Below are 15,640 nucleotides of genomic sequence, written 5' to 3' on the forward strand. Positions count from 1 at the left end.
TGGAAAAGATCTCTCCCCTGCTTAATTCCTCCAAAATCTATTCTGTCTTCATCAAAATTTCTAGTCCCTCTACCATTCCCTGCTTTTGCCACTACATTAAAACTGCTCTGGCCTCCCTTCAACATCTTGAACCTATATTTAACCTGTTCAGTTTTGTTCTCTGCCTTCCAATATCTTGTCCATTTACCACCTGCCTCTTTCCAAGTCCCAATCTGCCTTTTTCCCCCACTCTTGCTGCTGTGACAATGAATGCTAACAAACTCACAAGACCATACTGGCTTGGTTCTACAAATTTATATTTCAACCAGCCCGTCACTCTTCCCTAATTGCCACTTTATCAAATTGCTCACAGCATCAGTTACAAATCATGTCTTCTCTCAAGCCACATGTAACCCTTTCCTTCTCCCTTTAAGCAGTGGATTTTGTATTATACTTTGAAAACTGAAAACATGATCCCTATTCTCCCCAATTCTGCACCTTAATTCACTCAACAGCTTTCCCTAGTTTTTCCTCTTGTGTTAAATGTTGCTAGCAGCTGCTGTGAGGGTGAAAGACCAACACAAGATCAACAACAACAGCACACAGGGGGCTGCTAGCAGAGGTTCTTTGATCTGCTTTTCTAAGGAAAGTAACTTAAAGGGGCTAACAATCTTACTTTAATTAAACACACACATATCATTTACTTAGTTCAGGGGAAAAAGTCAGCATCCTGAACTTCAGAGCAAATACAAACAGAAATTACAAGCAGAAATTATATAATCAGAGAAAAATAACACAAATCAGCAGACAGGCTTCTATCTGTCCAAGCAATACATAAACAGTTACCAGAGAGAGAAGCACCAACATCTGGGTTTTCAAAGTTTGGGGGGTGGGGCTCTTGACAGCTTCCCAGAGTCTCATCTGTCCAAATCACCAATACTCTTCCAATGAGTGAAACCCCCAAAAGCAAAAAAAACACCAACCTCAGAGCTCATGTACCCTGTTTAGAGCCCTGAGGACTCAGAGCTTACTTAGCAAAAAGGTCTGGGGCTTGGGGATTTCTTCTTTCTTAAGCAGGTCATCAAAGACTCTTGATTCAATCAAAGATTCCCAAATGAAACAAAGGCACTTGATTATCTCAGTGCTGAGAAGCACTCAAACAAAAAACAGCAAAAAGTCCCACTTTGCTTGCCATTACATTTGAAAGGCAAGACTCATCAAGGGTACTTGATTACCTCAGCATTCCAAAAGAGAAAACAGTAAAAAAAAAAAAAAAAAGTCCCACCCTTCTTAGCATTACAGTTTGTCTTGAAGAAATTGTCCTTTTTAGCCCTTGATTGTTCTTTACTTATGCCCTTGGTTGGGCATCTCAGAGCTGCCCTTTAGTTTACCAGTGCTAGGCCCCACTGATAGTCTCTTTGACCACTAGCTAGGTGTTTTCTTTTTTCCTACTTATTTTCCAGATTGTCCCCATCCTTAATGTCACTTGACCATATCATCCTCTCCTTTTTTGCACAACCACATTTCTAGAAAAAGCCACCTTGAACATAATAGGTGTTTAATGTTAATTAAATTGAAATGTGTCCTTTTCACAGATAAACACAAAGAGAAAACTGCAAAATAATGTGATTGAAAAAGCACTGAATAAAGAATTAAAAACTTTGGAGAGAAGAGTCTCAGCTGTTTGGTCAGGTTAGAAACCCCCAAATGGCAAATGGTTAAGAAGTGATGAGGGGATAAGGAATTCCAAGCAAGCAATATAGATGTTTTGTTTTGTTTTGTTTTGGTCTGGATGGTATTTTTCAGTCTTGTTTTGTTTTTCAGTTGTGTCTGACTCTTCCTGACACCATTTGGGGTGTTCTTAGCAAAGACACCATAGTAGTTTGCATTTCCTTCTCCAGCTCATTTTACAGATGAGGAACTGAGGCTACCAGGGTTAAGTGACTTGCCCAGGGCCACAGAGCTAGTAATTGTTTGAGGCCAGATTTCAGCTCAAGAAGATGAGTCTTCCTGACTCCGCCTAGTTGACCTCTGGATGATATGCTCGAGGCCAAATAGGCATTAAATGCAGAGCTACTTGGAAAGGCTTCAAGTAGCCATAGTGATGTCTATGTCTGTTATTCAGACAAGTCTAGATAAGTTTGGGGAGGCTAATCTCTGGAATTCTAGTCACCAGGTGATGAATTCTTTAAGCCATAGCAACTCATAATGATTGTCATAGAAGAGCTGTAATATGCACTGGCAAAAGAAGTAGCTAAATCAATGAAATTATGTATCTTTAAAGTACTTAACCATAAAATGAAGGCTAAATAAGTAGCATAGTTAATGCAGTCAGCTTTAGTCAAGAAGACCTGGGGCCAAATCTCACCTCTGACACATAATGGCAATGTGATTTTGGCTAGTGCCCCCATGCAACTCTGGCTATAAGTTGCAGAAAAGTTGCTGATCTTGATTGGTATAGGGAGTTTCTTCACCTGGAGTTATTAATCAGGACCAGATCAAAGAGACTAGAAATCACTGATACTATCCCATCATAATTTCTATCAACACAAAGTAATAACAAATTGACTTACAAGTAATATTAATGATTCTTATTTGCTCAGTTATTGAAAGTGATTTAAAAAATTGAAAAATGAAATGCTGGCAAAGTGAATTTCAAAGGTTATTTATTCATAGGTGATTATGATACATTGAAAGGTCAAATTGTAAGGCCAGTTTATGTAGAGATTAAGACTGTTCTAAGACCACAAAATACCTAATATTGATAGAATAATAATATACATTGGTAGAAGGACTTTCTTGACTGGAAGTTCCCTAGAACCATAATTTCACAGGTCAGGATTACCAAAACAAACAATAACTAGGATTTCACTTTTTTTCCCTAGAATTAAGAATTAGATTCGCAGCCTATGGGTTAAATCCTAGCTCTGCTGTATGACTTCAGTTTAGTTATGTATAAAATGTACTAGATTACCTTCAAATAACCTTCCAGTTTGATTTTAAAAGATTCTGATAATCTTTTGAAGATTCTTGTGATCTTTTGAAATCTGCATATATTTAAATTTTTGAATACATTTCTTTTTCCTTCTGAGGACTACTTAACTTAAAACCAATTCAATTTTCTCCATGAAAATGATAAGTTACCATGGTTACAGAGTGAAGAATGTTACTGAAAAGCAATAAAAGATAAACTAATGACATTTTAAATGACAGATTTGAAGATATTAGGAAATTGCCCCAACAGGGAACCAGGAACCTACCAAACTTCAAATTATAGCTAATCATAATATCATTATATAGTAAATCATAATCCTAGTGTCTAGGTCAGAAGTAATTGATGTCTATTTAGATTCGCTATGCTTGTCCCAAAAGGTTTTGCATTTCAAATCTAGCTAATGAGCAAGATTCTAATAAAAGTTGAATGTTGCCCATCTACATGCATCTGAGAATATTCACAAATGCAATGAGAAATTAAAACATGACTTACATACCTCATATGAGAATTTGGTGTGGTACCTCAGAATAATGTCTATACATGGCATTCCAATGTTTTATGGCATATTCCCCTTCACAAAAAGAAATAAACAGATATAAACTGGTATGCCTCTTTATACTAAAATGTCCACTAATGAAAGTGCACAGTGAAGCCTTTTTTCAAGAAAAAGCTGTCTACCACACTGATTAAAGATTAAACTCTCTTCGATAATCATTAATAACAGCATAAAAATAGCCCACAGAGTTCCAAACACATATAGATTTAATTAAATTACAATCAAAGCAGGAAAAAAATCACAAAATATAGGCAAAGCTGGAGCAATTTTATGTATCATGCTTAACGGAAAGATGAGTGTAAGTACTTCTAGACTGAAAATGGTTCTATTTCAGTATTTTAAAAGTCATAAAATTGATTTAAAGAGGTATCTCAAATGGTATGAAAATAAATGCATAACAATTAAAGACAAGCAATTCAGTTGTTTTGTTTCTACTGTCTCCTTGTAATTAAGAGTTCATGCCTGACAAAACATCATAAAACCAGATTTTAGAAACTGTGTAAGTGAATTCATATAAACCAAAGCAAAAGTCTTTGCTACTAAATTCCTCGGCATTGTCAAATGATTCAACCTTAGAAATATATGATTTTATCAGTAAAAATGATATTAAAAAAGCATTACCACCTGCTTTGCCACCATACCCTAAGGACCAAGGACTTTTCCATCTGACTTGCAGCTGAAACCATCTATCTATATTGTCTCTTTCATTAAAATGTGATATCCTTAAGAGCAAAGACTGTCTTACCTTTCTATTTGGAACTCCAGTGTTCAACATGGTGCTTTCCACATAGTAAGTGCTTAATAAATGTTTTAATCATTCAAAAGTGCATGATTTGAGAAAGAACTTAGTCAAAATATGTGTTTTCTGAACAACACTTCAGATTTGATTCATGTTTACTAGGTTAATTAAGTGTTCTTAGTGGTACTGTAACAATTCACAGCTCCTAGGGAATGGAAACACCTAACATTTGTCCCATTGATTGAACACTAGAAATGTAGGCAGATCACTAGAACTATAGGCTGATAGGATTCTCCACATCTAAAAGCCTATGACAATGGACTCTACGATGTTCTAGGAACCTCCAGAATTGCTTTGGAATTTGCAACAAGAAAAGGTGAGGAGATTTGTCTTCTAAGGAATCTTTCCAGGGACTCGTTTGGCTTCGTGCAGATGCTTAGATGACATGTTGCTAAACCAGTAGCAATCCATGGCAATTATTACCAGTTGCAAAACTTACCAAAATGGCACTTTTAAAAATCTTTAAGCTTTATTTACTTTCCTGAGTCTTGATTCTGCTATTTAGTCATCCCTGGCTTGTAATATTTGAGCCTCGACGTTCTACTGCTGAGGCTGTTGGGATGAGGGCAGTTCAATGTAGATAATTCGGATATTTCCCTCTATCAGCAATATGATTTTGGTTGAAAAACAATGGAAAGGACATTTATGGAGGAAAAAGAAGGCACAAGTCAATTCTAGGGTCACCTCTGGAATGTCCATTAGTTTCCTCTTTCCTTAGGCTCCTGACCTGATCTCATACCTTAACTCAAACTAACTCAGCAATACATCAGAAATGGAACCAATTCTTAAGAGTTTTTTCCCTTGGTTTTACAGGCCCTCTCTTGAGATTGTAGGTCTCAATTCCTGTGCTACACTCCTGTAGTGAGCTCCTAAGAGTCCCTCCTGAAAGGACCAGTTCATTCTGAAAGAGCATTTCTCTGAGCTGAACTAAGCTAGCACTATACTTATGAGGGAAGGTGGACAGGAGGACATTGTACTACAGACACAGTATAGTCCACATGACAGTAATGAGTATTGTGCTACTACAATTTCCTCAAGGGGGCTAAAAAAATATTCCTTCTTAATTTTTAACAATCCATTACCTATTCCAGAATATGGAATCATAAGATCAAAGCTTTTGAGCTGGAAGGGAACTTAGACATTTTCAAATCCAATTTTACAGATGAGGAAACTGAGATTCAGAGAGGATAAGTAACATGCCTAGTGTCACACGCTAGTAAGAATCTGAAGTGGGATTCAAACCATGTTTCCTAAAATGCAATGAGTATTCATTTTTATAAAATATTAGTGTTCTTTAAAAATGCCTATCATTAATATTTACAAGCCCAATTTTTAAAATGATATTTTGTTCTCTTTACTGTTGAAAAAGAAAACTTTGACAGATGATAGAATTTTTCAGGTTTAATTAGAATCTATTCCAGAAGTTCTTTAAGTTCTGTTTTGCATAATAAAATTTAAGCATTCTATTAAAACCAATTTTCCTTTAGTAAAAACTTGGTAGCATCATCAAATCCATTTTGATACAATGATTCCATTTTCCTCTGGCTTGGTGGGAAAAGAGATTGATTTAGTCTTACAAGATTGGCCACAGACAACTATAATGAAAAGAAACAAATTTTAATTATGAGACATAAGAGACACTGAAAGCAGATAGGAATTTGTCAATTGAAACTAGCTTACTAAAGATTAATTTAATAACAAAAATGCAGAATTCATAATAAAAATAGTATAATACAATCTAATATTCTTATATATTAATGCTCATAAGGATTTTTATTTGATCTTACATATATATATATATATTTATATACTTTATTATTGCAATCATTTTAAGCAAAGGACCTAATTCAAAATGATTCTGAAACTGGCCTCAAAAAAATGGAGAAAAATAAAAAGTAATAATAAATGAAAGGATAATAAGTTTTATGAGGATAATGTTCAAAGTGCCTAGAGAGTATTCAGTACTTTTATTCTGCTTGTTATAAAGTAAATATTTTGAAGCAATATCTAAATTATTTATCTAACACATGCAAAATATAAACATTTTCTAAAATTAAAAATGGTTATGGGGGTCATTAAATTTAATGCATACTCCTGGGAGAATTAGTCATTCAAATTCTCTGAATAACTAAAAAATTGCTTACCATGATATCTTGATTTGCAATATTAATGTATAGATCCAGCTGTCCTTTGTCTTTTGGGGAGATATCTAATCGACCACTAAAAGGTGAAACAGTCACTGTTCGCCCCATAGGCAGGATAGGAAGTCCATTGGTAAGCCCTCCATCAACCCATTTCTATTAAAAAAAAAGTATCCATTTCAATTCCATAGCAACTTCACACACTGTAAACATACAATGACTTCTTAAAAATAAATTTCCAACCAAATAAAAGGCAGTTTTAAAATACTGTTTATATTTCATTTATATTTATGTAAGAATCTAGTTTGGGGTATATTTCAGAAAGTAAAACAAATTCCTATGCAAACATTACTTCTAGAGAGGGAATATGGAAGAGAAAATATATAAGTCACATTCAGAGACAGACTAGTAATAGAAACAAAAGAAAAAAGCAATGCTTCTCAGGTATGAACAGTTATAATTTAGTTCTCATTCTAGGTATTATATTGACTGCTGATTTCAGAGAAAGCACATTTTCAATTATCAAAAGCTATTAGAGGCATTAGGAATTTCCATCAGGTGATTTACCACAGAAATTATTGAGAAACTCATAGTCATCTTTAATTATAAAAAAAAATTGATTTTTCCCCCAATCACATGTAAAAACAATTTTTAACATTCACTTTTTTAAAAATGCTGAGTTTCAAATGCTCTCTCTCCTTCCCACTCCAAGACAGTAGGTGATCTGATATAAGTTATACGTGTTTTAATAATTTTTAGTAATATATTTCTGCTTTGATGTATGATTATACAGCATGATAGTAGAAGACAAAGTCCAAGTTATAGTAAAAATCCCTAGCTAACTAGGAGTTAATTCATCTTTATTCTTAAGGTGGTCTTCTTCTTATGGCTTTTAAAGTTCTCCTAAGGAGGATGAAAGTGCAATATAGCACTGTTCGCAAAAGCCCTGTGAGACAGCTTATTTTACTTAATCATCAAGATTAGTAAATAATACCCCTAAATAACTGACATGACTACTATATTCAGACTTGTTTCAGAGTCTGTGTAGAGTATTATATTGGGGGAATACATAAAACTTACTTTTCTACACCTTTTCCATGGACGAAGGGCCAATTTTTATTGTAACTAAACTCAGTGGAAGCATGACTATAATTAAATAGTCACAAATTCCCTTAACAAAGAACAGTCCCTGAAGGAATGTGTATTAAAAAAAAATGTGTTTGCATTTCCTACCTACATTTCGGGTACAGTCTAGCCCATCAGGAAACAAGCATAGTAGTCTAGGCCAGAGGGGCTAATACAAAAAGTCAAATGAGTTTGGTGTCTTAAGGGGACTAAACTTTTCCCACTAAGACTATTAAGCAGAACTCATACATATTCATCATTAAATCAAACTTAACATGCATAAAAGAAAACCTGTCTTGGCAACTGTCTGATAGGCAAACAAAAATTCTCCACTATCTCCTAGTTGTCACTTGGGGGTGGGGAGGGGCAGGGTAGAGGGTATTCTGTGTCAAAATCCCTGAAACACCACAGCATTAAAAACTGGTCAAAATATATCCCATGTGGAAGGTCTAGAATTATGTTTTTTAAGTAGAAAGAAAAACTGGTGGTGGATTTGGTTACAGTGAAGTAGAAATATTTTGCACCTTCAAATCATTAAATTGATCTGTGATTTGAAATCATAGGATAGTGTATTTAATAATCAATCAGATTCAAGACTCCCTCTCATGTTATGGATGAGGAAACTAAGCAAGGTAAAGTACAATATTCCTACAGTGTAAGTTTAACCCATGTCAATCCCCTATTCAAACTATAATAGCTCTCAATTACCTCTAGAATCAAACATCAAGTCCTCCAGTTGCCATTTTAAAGCCTTTCATAACCTACACCCAACCTATCTTTCAAATCTTAATATACATTACTACCTTTCATATACACTACTGGCCTTACTGTTCTTTAAACACAATAACACATTTCCTATCTTTGTGGCTTTGCATTTGCTGTTACAAATTCTTAGAATGTGTGTTCTCATCACTTCTGTCTCAGAATCTCTGTTTTTTTCAAGGCTCAGCTCAGGTATCACCTTCTACATGAAGCCACTCATGATTCACCCAGCTACTAGTGCCTTCCATTCAAAAATCACCTTATATCTATTGCCTATATATGTATTGTGTATGTATTACACAGTTATGTATATGCAGATGTACACAGAAACACAGTTTGTTTATGTGTGTGTAGCACGTTACACAAATGCCTGCATGTACATTACAGGAATGTATACACCCACCTTATTCCCCTATTCCCTGCTTTCAAGGAGATAGCTAGGGAAGAGATGTACACATATATACCTACATATATACATATCCAAACACACACATGAATGTAAATATTTCACTTTTGTCTTTGTAAATCTAATGCTTATAAATTAATAAATTATATTAACTTAATACATCCTTATTGAATGATAAAATGCCCAAGTTTATAAGTAATAAATTACAGGGTCAGAATTTAATATGTAAACTTTTCTAACTTTTTAAATTATTTGGGATTACTGTATAGATGCAGATGAAAAATATATGAAAATATTGCAAAAACAAGCCCCACAAGATCTGGTCCAAACTTGTTATTGTCTTTTCAATTTGCTTATTAGACTGTAATATGAATGGTATGGTATATGACAACAAAAATCATCACATTTGATATTCAGAGTAGAAATTGTGAATACTGCTGCAAAACAGTATTTGCCAGTTTTTATGCCCCTCTCCCCCATCCTCTCCCCAAGCTCCAGGCCCACATATTCTCACAAAGAAGCAGCAGCAGATGAATGTCTAGAATGGAAATTTTTAACCTCCCTTGTCATGGATTCCACTGTCAGTATGGTAAAGCCTAGAATGGTTTGTTGTCTATATTTATGCTTAAAGAAAATGTTAGGAGCCAAGAAGGCGGATGGAAAGCAGGGACTTGCCTAGGGCTCTCCCCCAGGACCCTCTAAACACCTATAAAAATGGCTCTGAACAAATTCTAGAACTGCAGAACCCATGAAATAGCAGAGGAAAGCAGGACTTCAGCCCAGGACAGCCTGGATGGTCGCTGGGTAGAGTCTATCACATGGAGCTGGGAGCCAAGCAGAGAAGAGCCAAGCGTGGGCTGCACTTGGACCAACAAGACTGGGAGCCGGGCAGAACAGGCCCTAGTGCCTTGAATCAGCGAGTACAACAGTTACCAGACTTCTCAACCCACAAATACTAAAGACAACAGGGAAGGGTAGTGGGAAAAACTGCTAGGACAGAGTGAAAGGAGGTCGTGGTTTGCCCACCACCCCAGAGACAGCAGAGGTGGTGCAGCTACAGAACTACAAGCTGCAGTTGCTTCTGGCCCCAGGCCCACCTGGTGGGAGGAATTAAACAGCGGATCACAGCGGAAGTGCACAGCCTGCTTAGATCTGAGTCGTTGCTGGTTGGCGGTTCTTGGGGGAGGAGGAGCACTGCTGTGGGAGATCTTGCTGTGTAAAAATAGCTCTGAAAACAACAGCACAGCCCCTCAAGCTTGGGACAAAGTACTCTATACTCTACAAGTAGTCATACCCTGACAAAAAGCTCAAGGATCAAGTAGTTGGCTGGGAACATGGCCAGGCAGTGAAAACAGACTCAGATTCAGATTCAGACTTTGGAATCTTTCTTTGGTGACAAAGAAGACCAAAACATACAGACAGAAGAAGTAAACGAAGTCAAAGAGCCTACATCAAAAGCCTCCAAGAAAAATATGAACTAGTCTCAGGCCATGGAAGAGCTCGAAAAGGATTTGGAAAAGCAAGTAAGAGAAGTAGAGGAAAAATTGGGAAGAGAAATGAGAGTGATGTGAGAAAACTATGAAAAACAAGTCAATGACTTGCTAAAGGACACCCCCCCAAAATACTGAAGAAAACAACACCTTAAAAAATAGACTAACTCAAATGGCAAAAGATCTCCAAAAAGCCAATGAGGAGAAGAATGCCTTGAAAGGCAGAATTAGCCAAATGGAAAAGGAGGTCCAAAAGACCACTGAAGAAAATAAGACCTTAAAAATTAGATTGGAGCAAGTGGAAGCTAGTGACTTCATGAAAAATCAAGATATTATGAAACAGAAACAAAGGAATGAAAAAATGGAAGACAATGTGAAATATCTCATTGGAAAAACCACTGACCTGGAAAATAGATCCAGGAGAGATGATTTAAAAATTATTAGACTACCTGAGAGCCATGATCAAAAAAAGAGCCTAGATATCACTTTTCAAGAAATTATTAAGGAAAACTGCCCTGATATTCTAGAGCCACAGGGCAAAATAGAAATGGAAAGAATTCACTGATCTCCTCCTGAAAAAGATCCCAAAAAGAAAACTCCTAGGAATATTGTTGCCAAAATCCAGAGCTCCCAGATCAAGGAGAAAATACTGCAAGCTGCCAGAAAGAAACAATTTGAGTATTGTGGAAACACAATCAGGATAACACAAGATCTAGCAGCTTCTACGTTAAAGAATCAAAGGGCTTGGCATATGATATTCTGGAAGTCAATGGAGCTGGGATTAAAACCAAGAATCACCTACCCAGCAGAATTGAGTGTAATGCTCCAGGGCAATAGATGAATTGTCAAAAAAAATAGAGGTCTTTCAAGCTTTCTCAGTGAAAAGACCAGAGCTGAATAGAAAATCTGACTTTCAAACACAAGAATCAAGAGAAGCATGAAAAGGTAAACAAGAAAGGGACTTACTAAAGTTGAACTGTTTTGTTTACATTCCTATATGGAAAGATGATGTGTATAATTCACAATACCTCAGTATTAGGGTAGCTGAAGGGAATACACATATATGTATGTATGTGTGTGTGTGTATATATATATATATATATATATATATATATATATATATACACACATATATACACATATATACATGCATATATATACATATAGACAGAGCACAGGGTGAGTTGAATATGAAGGGATGATTTCTAAAAAAATAAAATCAAATTAAGGGATGAGAGAGGAATATATTAAGAGAGGGAGAAAGGGAGAGATAGAATGGGGTAAATTATCTCACATAAAAGTGGCAAGAAAAAGCAATTCTGTAGGAAAGGAAGAGGGGGCAGGTGAGGGGGAATGAGTGAATCTTGCTCTCATCGGAAAGAACAAGGAAAGAGATAAAAAGGGGGGATGATAGAAGGGAAGGCAGATAGGGGGAGGAGGTAATCAAAAGCAAACACTTTTGACAAGGGATAGGGTCAAGGGAGAAAACTGAATAAAGGAGGATAGGATAGGAAGGAGCAAAATATAATTAGTCTTTCACAACATGAGTATTGTGGAAGGGTTTTGCATAATGATACACATGTGGCCTATGTTGAATTGCTTGACTTCTTAGGGAGGGTGTGTGGGGAGGGAAGAGGGGAGAGAATTTGGACCTCAAAGTTTCAAAAACACATGTTCAAAAACAAAAAAAATAGTTTTTGCATGCAACTAGAAAATAAGATACACAGGCAATGGGGCGTAGAAATTTATCTTGCCCTACAAGAAAGGAAGGGAAAAGGGGATGGGAGGGGAGTGGGGTGCCAGAAGGGAGGGCTGACTGGGTAACAGGGCAACCAGAATATATACCATCTTGGAGTGGGGGGGAGGGTAGAAATGGGGAGAAAATTTGTAATTCAAACTCTTGTGAAAATCAATGCTGAAAACTAAAAATATTAAATAAATAAATAATAATTAAAAAAAAAAGAAAATGTTAAACTTCAGTTAGAGCATAAAGCCTTAATTATTTTTGAGTCATGGACTCCTTTGGCATTTTAATGAAACTTATGGACCCCTATGCATAATAAATGCATGAAATAAAATACATAGAATTACAAAGGAAACTTCAGTTGAATTGAAATAAAGTTAATTATCAGTAAGTTATTAATAACAGCAAGTTCAAAGACCCCAAATTAAAAAAAAACCCTGAGTTAGAAGGTTAGCGAAAATAAAGATATATTTTTTTTCCCATCTTAAGTTAAAAGATTCCCTGAAATCCCTCCCCAGATCAGGATCTTAATCTCATATTAAGACTGGATCATTCTTGGCTTCCTCTCACTATGTTCTACCTTTACTAATATTCAGAGATTGCTGAAGGATTTGGAGAAAACCATTCTCCAGTAGACTGTCCTCACTACAATTTCCATTCTCTCTCTAGTCTCTCCCAACTAGCTTCTTCCCTGCTACCTACAAACGTATCCACATCTCTCTTGTCCTTTAAAAAACAACAAAACTCCTTTAGAAAGCTGTCTGTATTAGGTACCTGCACTTCCTCTCCTCTCCTAAAACCCCTATGGTTTAGCTTCCCACCACATCATTCAACTGAAACCACTCTTTCTAAAGTTACCATGATGTTTAAATGCCTTTTTCTCAATCTGATGGTTTTCTTCTTAATCTTTATCCTTCTTGTCCAAAACAGAACTCATTATCTTTCCCCTCAAGCCCTCCTTCCTTCTTTCCAACTTCTCTATTACTGTCAAATGCCTCACCATCTATCGAGACTCACAACCTATGTGTCATCTTCAATTCCTCGCCAGCACTCACTTCATATAACAATCTGTTGCCACAACTTGTCCTGCTTTCGCATCTCTCCTACATGAATCTCTCCCTCCACTCACACAGCTATCACTCTGGGGCAGGTCCCTATTACTTCATTGCTGGATTACTCTAATAGCCTTCTGGCTGTCTCCTTGCCTCCAGTCTCTCCTCACTAACAATGCAGGTCTGGGCGTCATGCCCCTAACTCAATAAATCTTAGTGGCTCCCTTTTACCTCCAGCATCACGTATAAAATCCTCTGGCCTCTAGGCTCTTCCTACTTTTCCAATCTTTTTATACTTTATTCCCCTCCATATTTGCTACAACCTAGAGATATTGGCTTTCTTTCTGTTCCTTGCACATGGTCTTTCCCAAACTCTTCTCTTTTCCCTCAAAGCACCTTCTCCATAAGATTACCTTCCATTTGGCACAGCAAATGTGGTATACATAAAATCGTTTGCAAGTTGTCCCTGATGTTACAATAAGTAGAGAGTAGGTACAGTTATCCCTTCCATATCTTGGGTATTTGGGGTGTGCCCCACCCCCACCCCCAGTAACCTGGAAAATCGATGTAAAATTTCTTGGCCCTCCCTTCATACCAGAGAAGTCTGAATTATTATTGTACTAAGCAATAAAATTTGTTGATATTATACAATATTATTTCATACATTTCTGAGCTTCTAAACTTTTTCTGTGTTGTCTGCTGGCCCTTCATGTGTCATCTGCGACTTCCGCAAAACTCCCCCAAAATTCCCATTTAATTTCTTATGTTGACCCGTGATATATTGAAACCAAAATGGGGAAAGTTGCAATGTGGAAGGGATAGCTGTATTTGTATTGCTTTGTTTTCGGAGTACTTAGTACAGTGCCTGACTTATATAGTAAGAACTTAATATATCCTATTGAGATAAGGCATTTATTATGTGCCAGGCACCGGGTTTAAGTGGTAGGTATACAAATACAAGCAAGCAAAAGCAAACAGTTGCTGACCACAAGAAGCTTAAATTCAAGTAGGGTGAAAACAACACATAAAGGTGATGGGAGGAGGGGGAACATGCAAAGTCATAGTTTCTGATGACTAGAAAGTGAGGTCTGCTTCCAGTAAAGATAAGACAAAAGTTTACTCATCAGAGTCCAGGATAGTTCTAGGGTCAGAGTCCAAGGTTTAAGTTGGGGGGTAAATGAGGATGATGACCAGAATATACTTGGCATGGTCTGAATCCTAGATTCCTTTTTATGGTCTAGATTCCTTTTATTAAAATTTGTAAAAATTGTAAAAATCCAAATTTGTAAAATTTGTAAAATCTGGATTCAATCAAAAGGCCCCACTTAAGGATCTAGAAGGCCACATGTGGCCTCAAGGCCCCATCCCTGGTTTAGAAATAGCAGTCAGAAATTAGAACAGATCAGTAGCAATTTGTTGGATGAGGACAATGTAATTAATTATAGGAACTGTTCTTCCTGGAGAAGAAGTAAAGAATTAAACTGGGAGAATGAAGTCAAGTTATGCTGGTAGAAAATACTGTGAAATCACACTTAAGAGGCAGCCAGGCACAAGTTCAGAAGTTTAGGACCGTGAATGCTTGCAGGAGGGTAGTTGTTTATTGAGTACTTCAAGAGGTACTCAATAAATTCTTGTTGAATGAATGAAGCAATTGTCTTTCAAAAGATACCAGGGGATAGAACCTTCCCAGCACACTGGTACAGGAAACTAAAGGAAAAATGCATGTTTATTGCAAGACAGCTTAAGGAATCTGGGCAAGCAGTTTTCAGTCCTTGAAGCATAACTGTTTCAAAGCACTTAGCATCCCTCTTGTATCATAAGGCACTAAAATGTTAATTGAATGAATAAATGAATGAATAAAGGCTATCTGAATGACATTCCCTTAAATTTTAGAAATATTTTGATAAAGATCAGGTAATTCAAAATAAATCTTGATTTTCATGATAACCACTTAACAGAAATAATCTTTCTGTTCAACAAGAACACCAACAGACATTTGTGATATAAGGGAAATACTTTCTCCCCTTAAAATGTAAGCGCTTTGAAAGTAAAAGCTGTTTTATTCTTTGTACTTGTATGCCTAGCTCTTAGCACCATACTTGGCACATAATAGGCTCTTAACAAATACTTATTGATTACTGTTGATTCAACAGGCCAGCCTTTGCTCATTTTCTGGAAAAGGAAAACTGATTTAAAATCCAACTGAGTCCCATGATGGAAAATGCCATCCACATCCAAGAAAGACCTATGGAGTCTGAACGCAGAGCGAAGCATACTATTTTCTTTTTTTCATTTTGTTTTGTTTTTTTCTTTCTCATGGTTCCTCCCATTTGTTCTAATTCTTCTTTACAACATGACTAATGTGAAAATGTTTAATAGGAATGCATATGTAAAGCCTATATCAGATTGCAGGCCATCTTGGAGGGGGGAGAGAAAGGGGGACAAAATGTAAAACTTATAGAAATGAATGTTGAAAACTAAAAATAAACAAATTAACTTATTAAAAAAAATACAATTGAGTCCTATGCAGTTGGTAAGGACAAGGTTACAATATGATCAACTCTCAGCTTCCTTATCTAAAAAATGAAGAT

At 36.3% G+C, this 15,640-nt stretch overlaps 1 protein-coding gene across 2 annotated transcripts in view; it reads right to left on the reverse strand.

The window, feature by feature from the left end:
* Positions 1–5,715: 5,715 nt before the first annotated feature.
* The window catches only part of PNPLA4 (patatin like phospholipase domain containing 4), a 46,458-nt gene continuing 36,533 nt past the window's right edge, over positions 5,716–15,640 (reverse strand). For both annotated transcript variants that reach the window (XM_036747664.1, XM_036747665.1), the window contains exons 6-7: positions 6,474–6,626; positions 5,716–5,924 (exon numbers count right to left, since the gene is read on the reverse strand). In XM_036747664.1, the coding sequence (XP_036603559.1) occupies positions 5,796–5,924; positions 6,474–6,626 (282 nt within the window). In that variant the 3' untranslated portion in view covers positions 5,716–5,795. The remainder of the gene's footprint in view (positions 5,925–6,473; positions 6,627–15,640) is intronic.

This window comes from Trichosurus vulpecula, chromosome 2 (genome assembly GCF_011100635.1).
Source record: "Trichosurus vulpecula isolate mTriVul1 chromosome 2, mTriVul1.pri, whole genome shotgun sequence".
NCBI classification, from domain to species: domain Eukaryota; kingdom Metazoa; phylum Chordata; class Mammalia; order Diprotodontia; family Phalangeridae; genus Trichosurus; species Trichosurus vulpecula.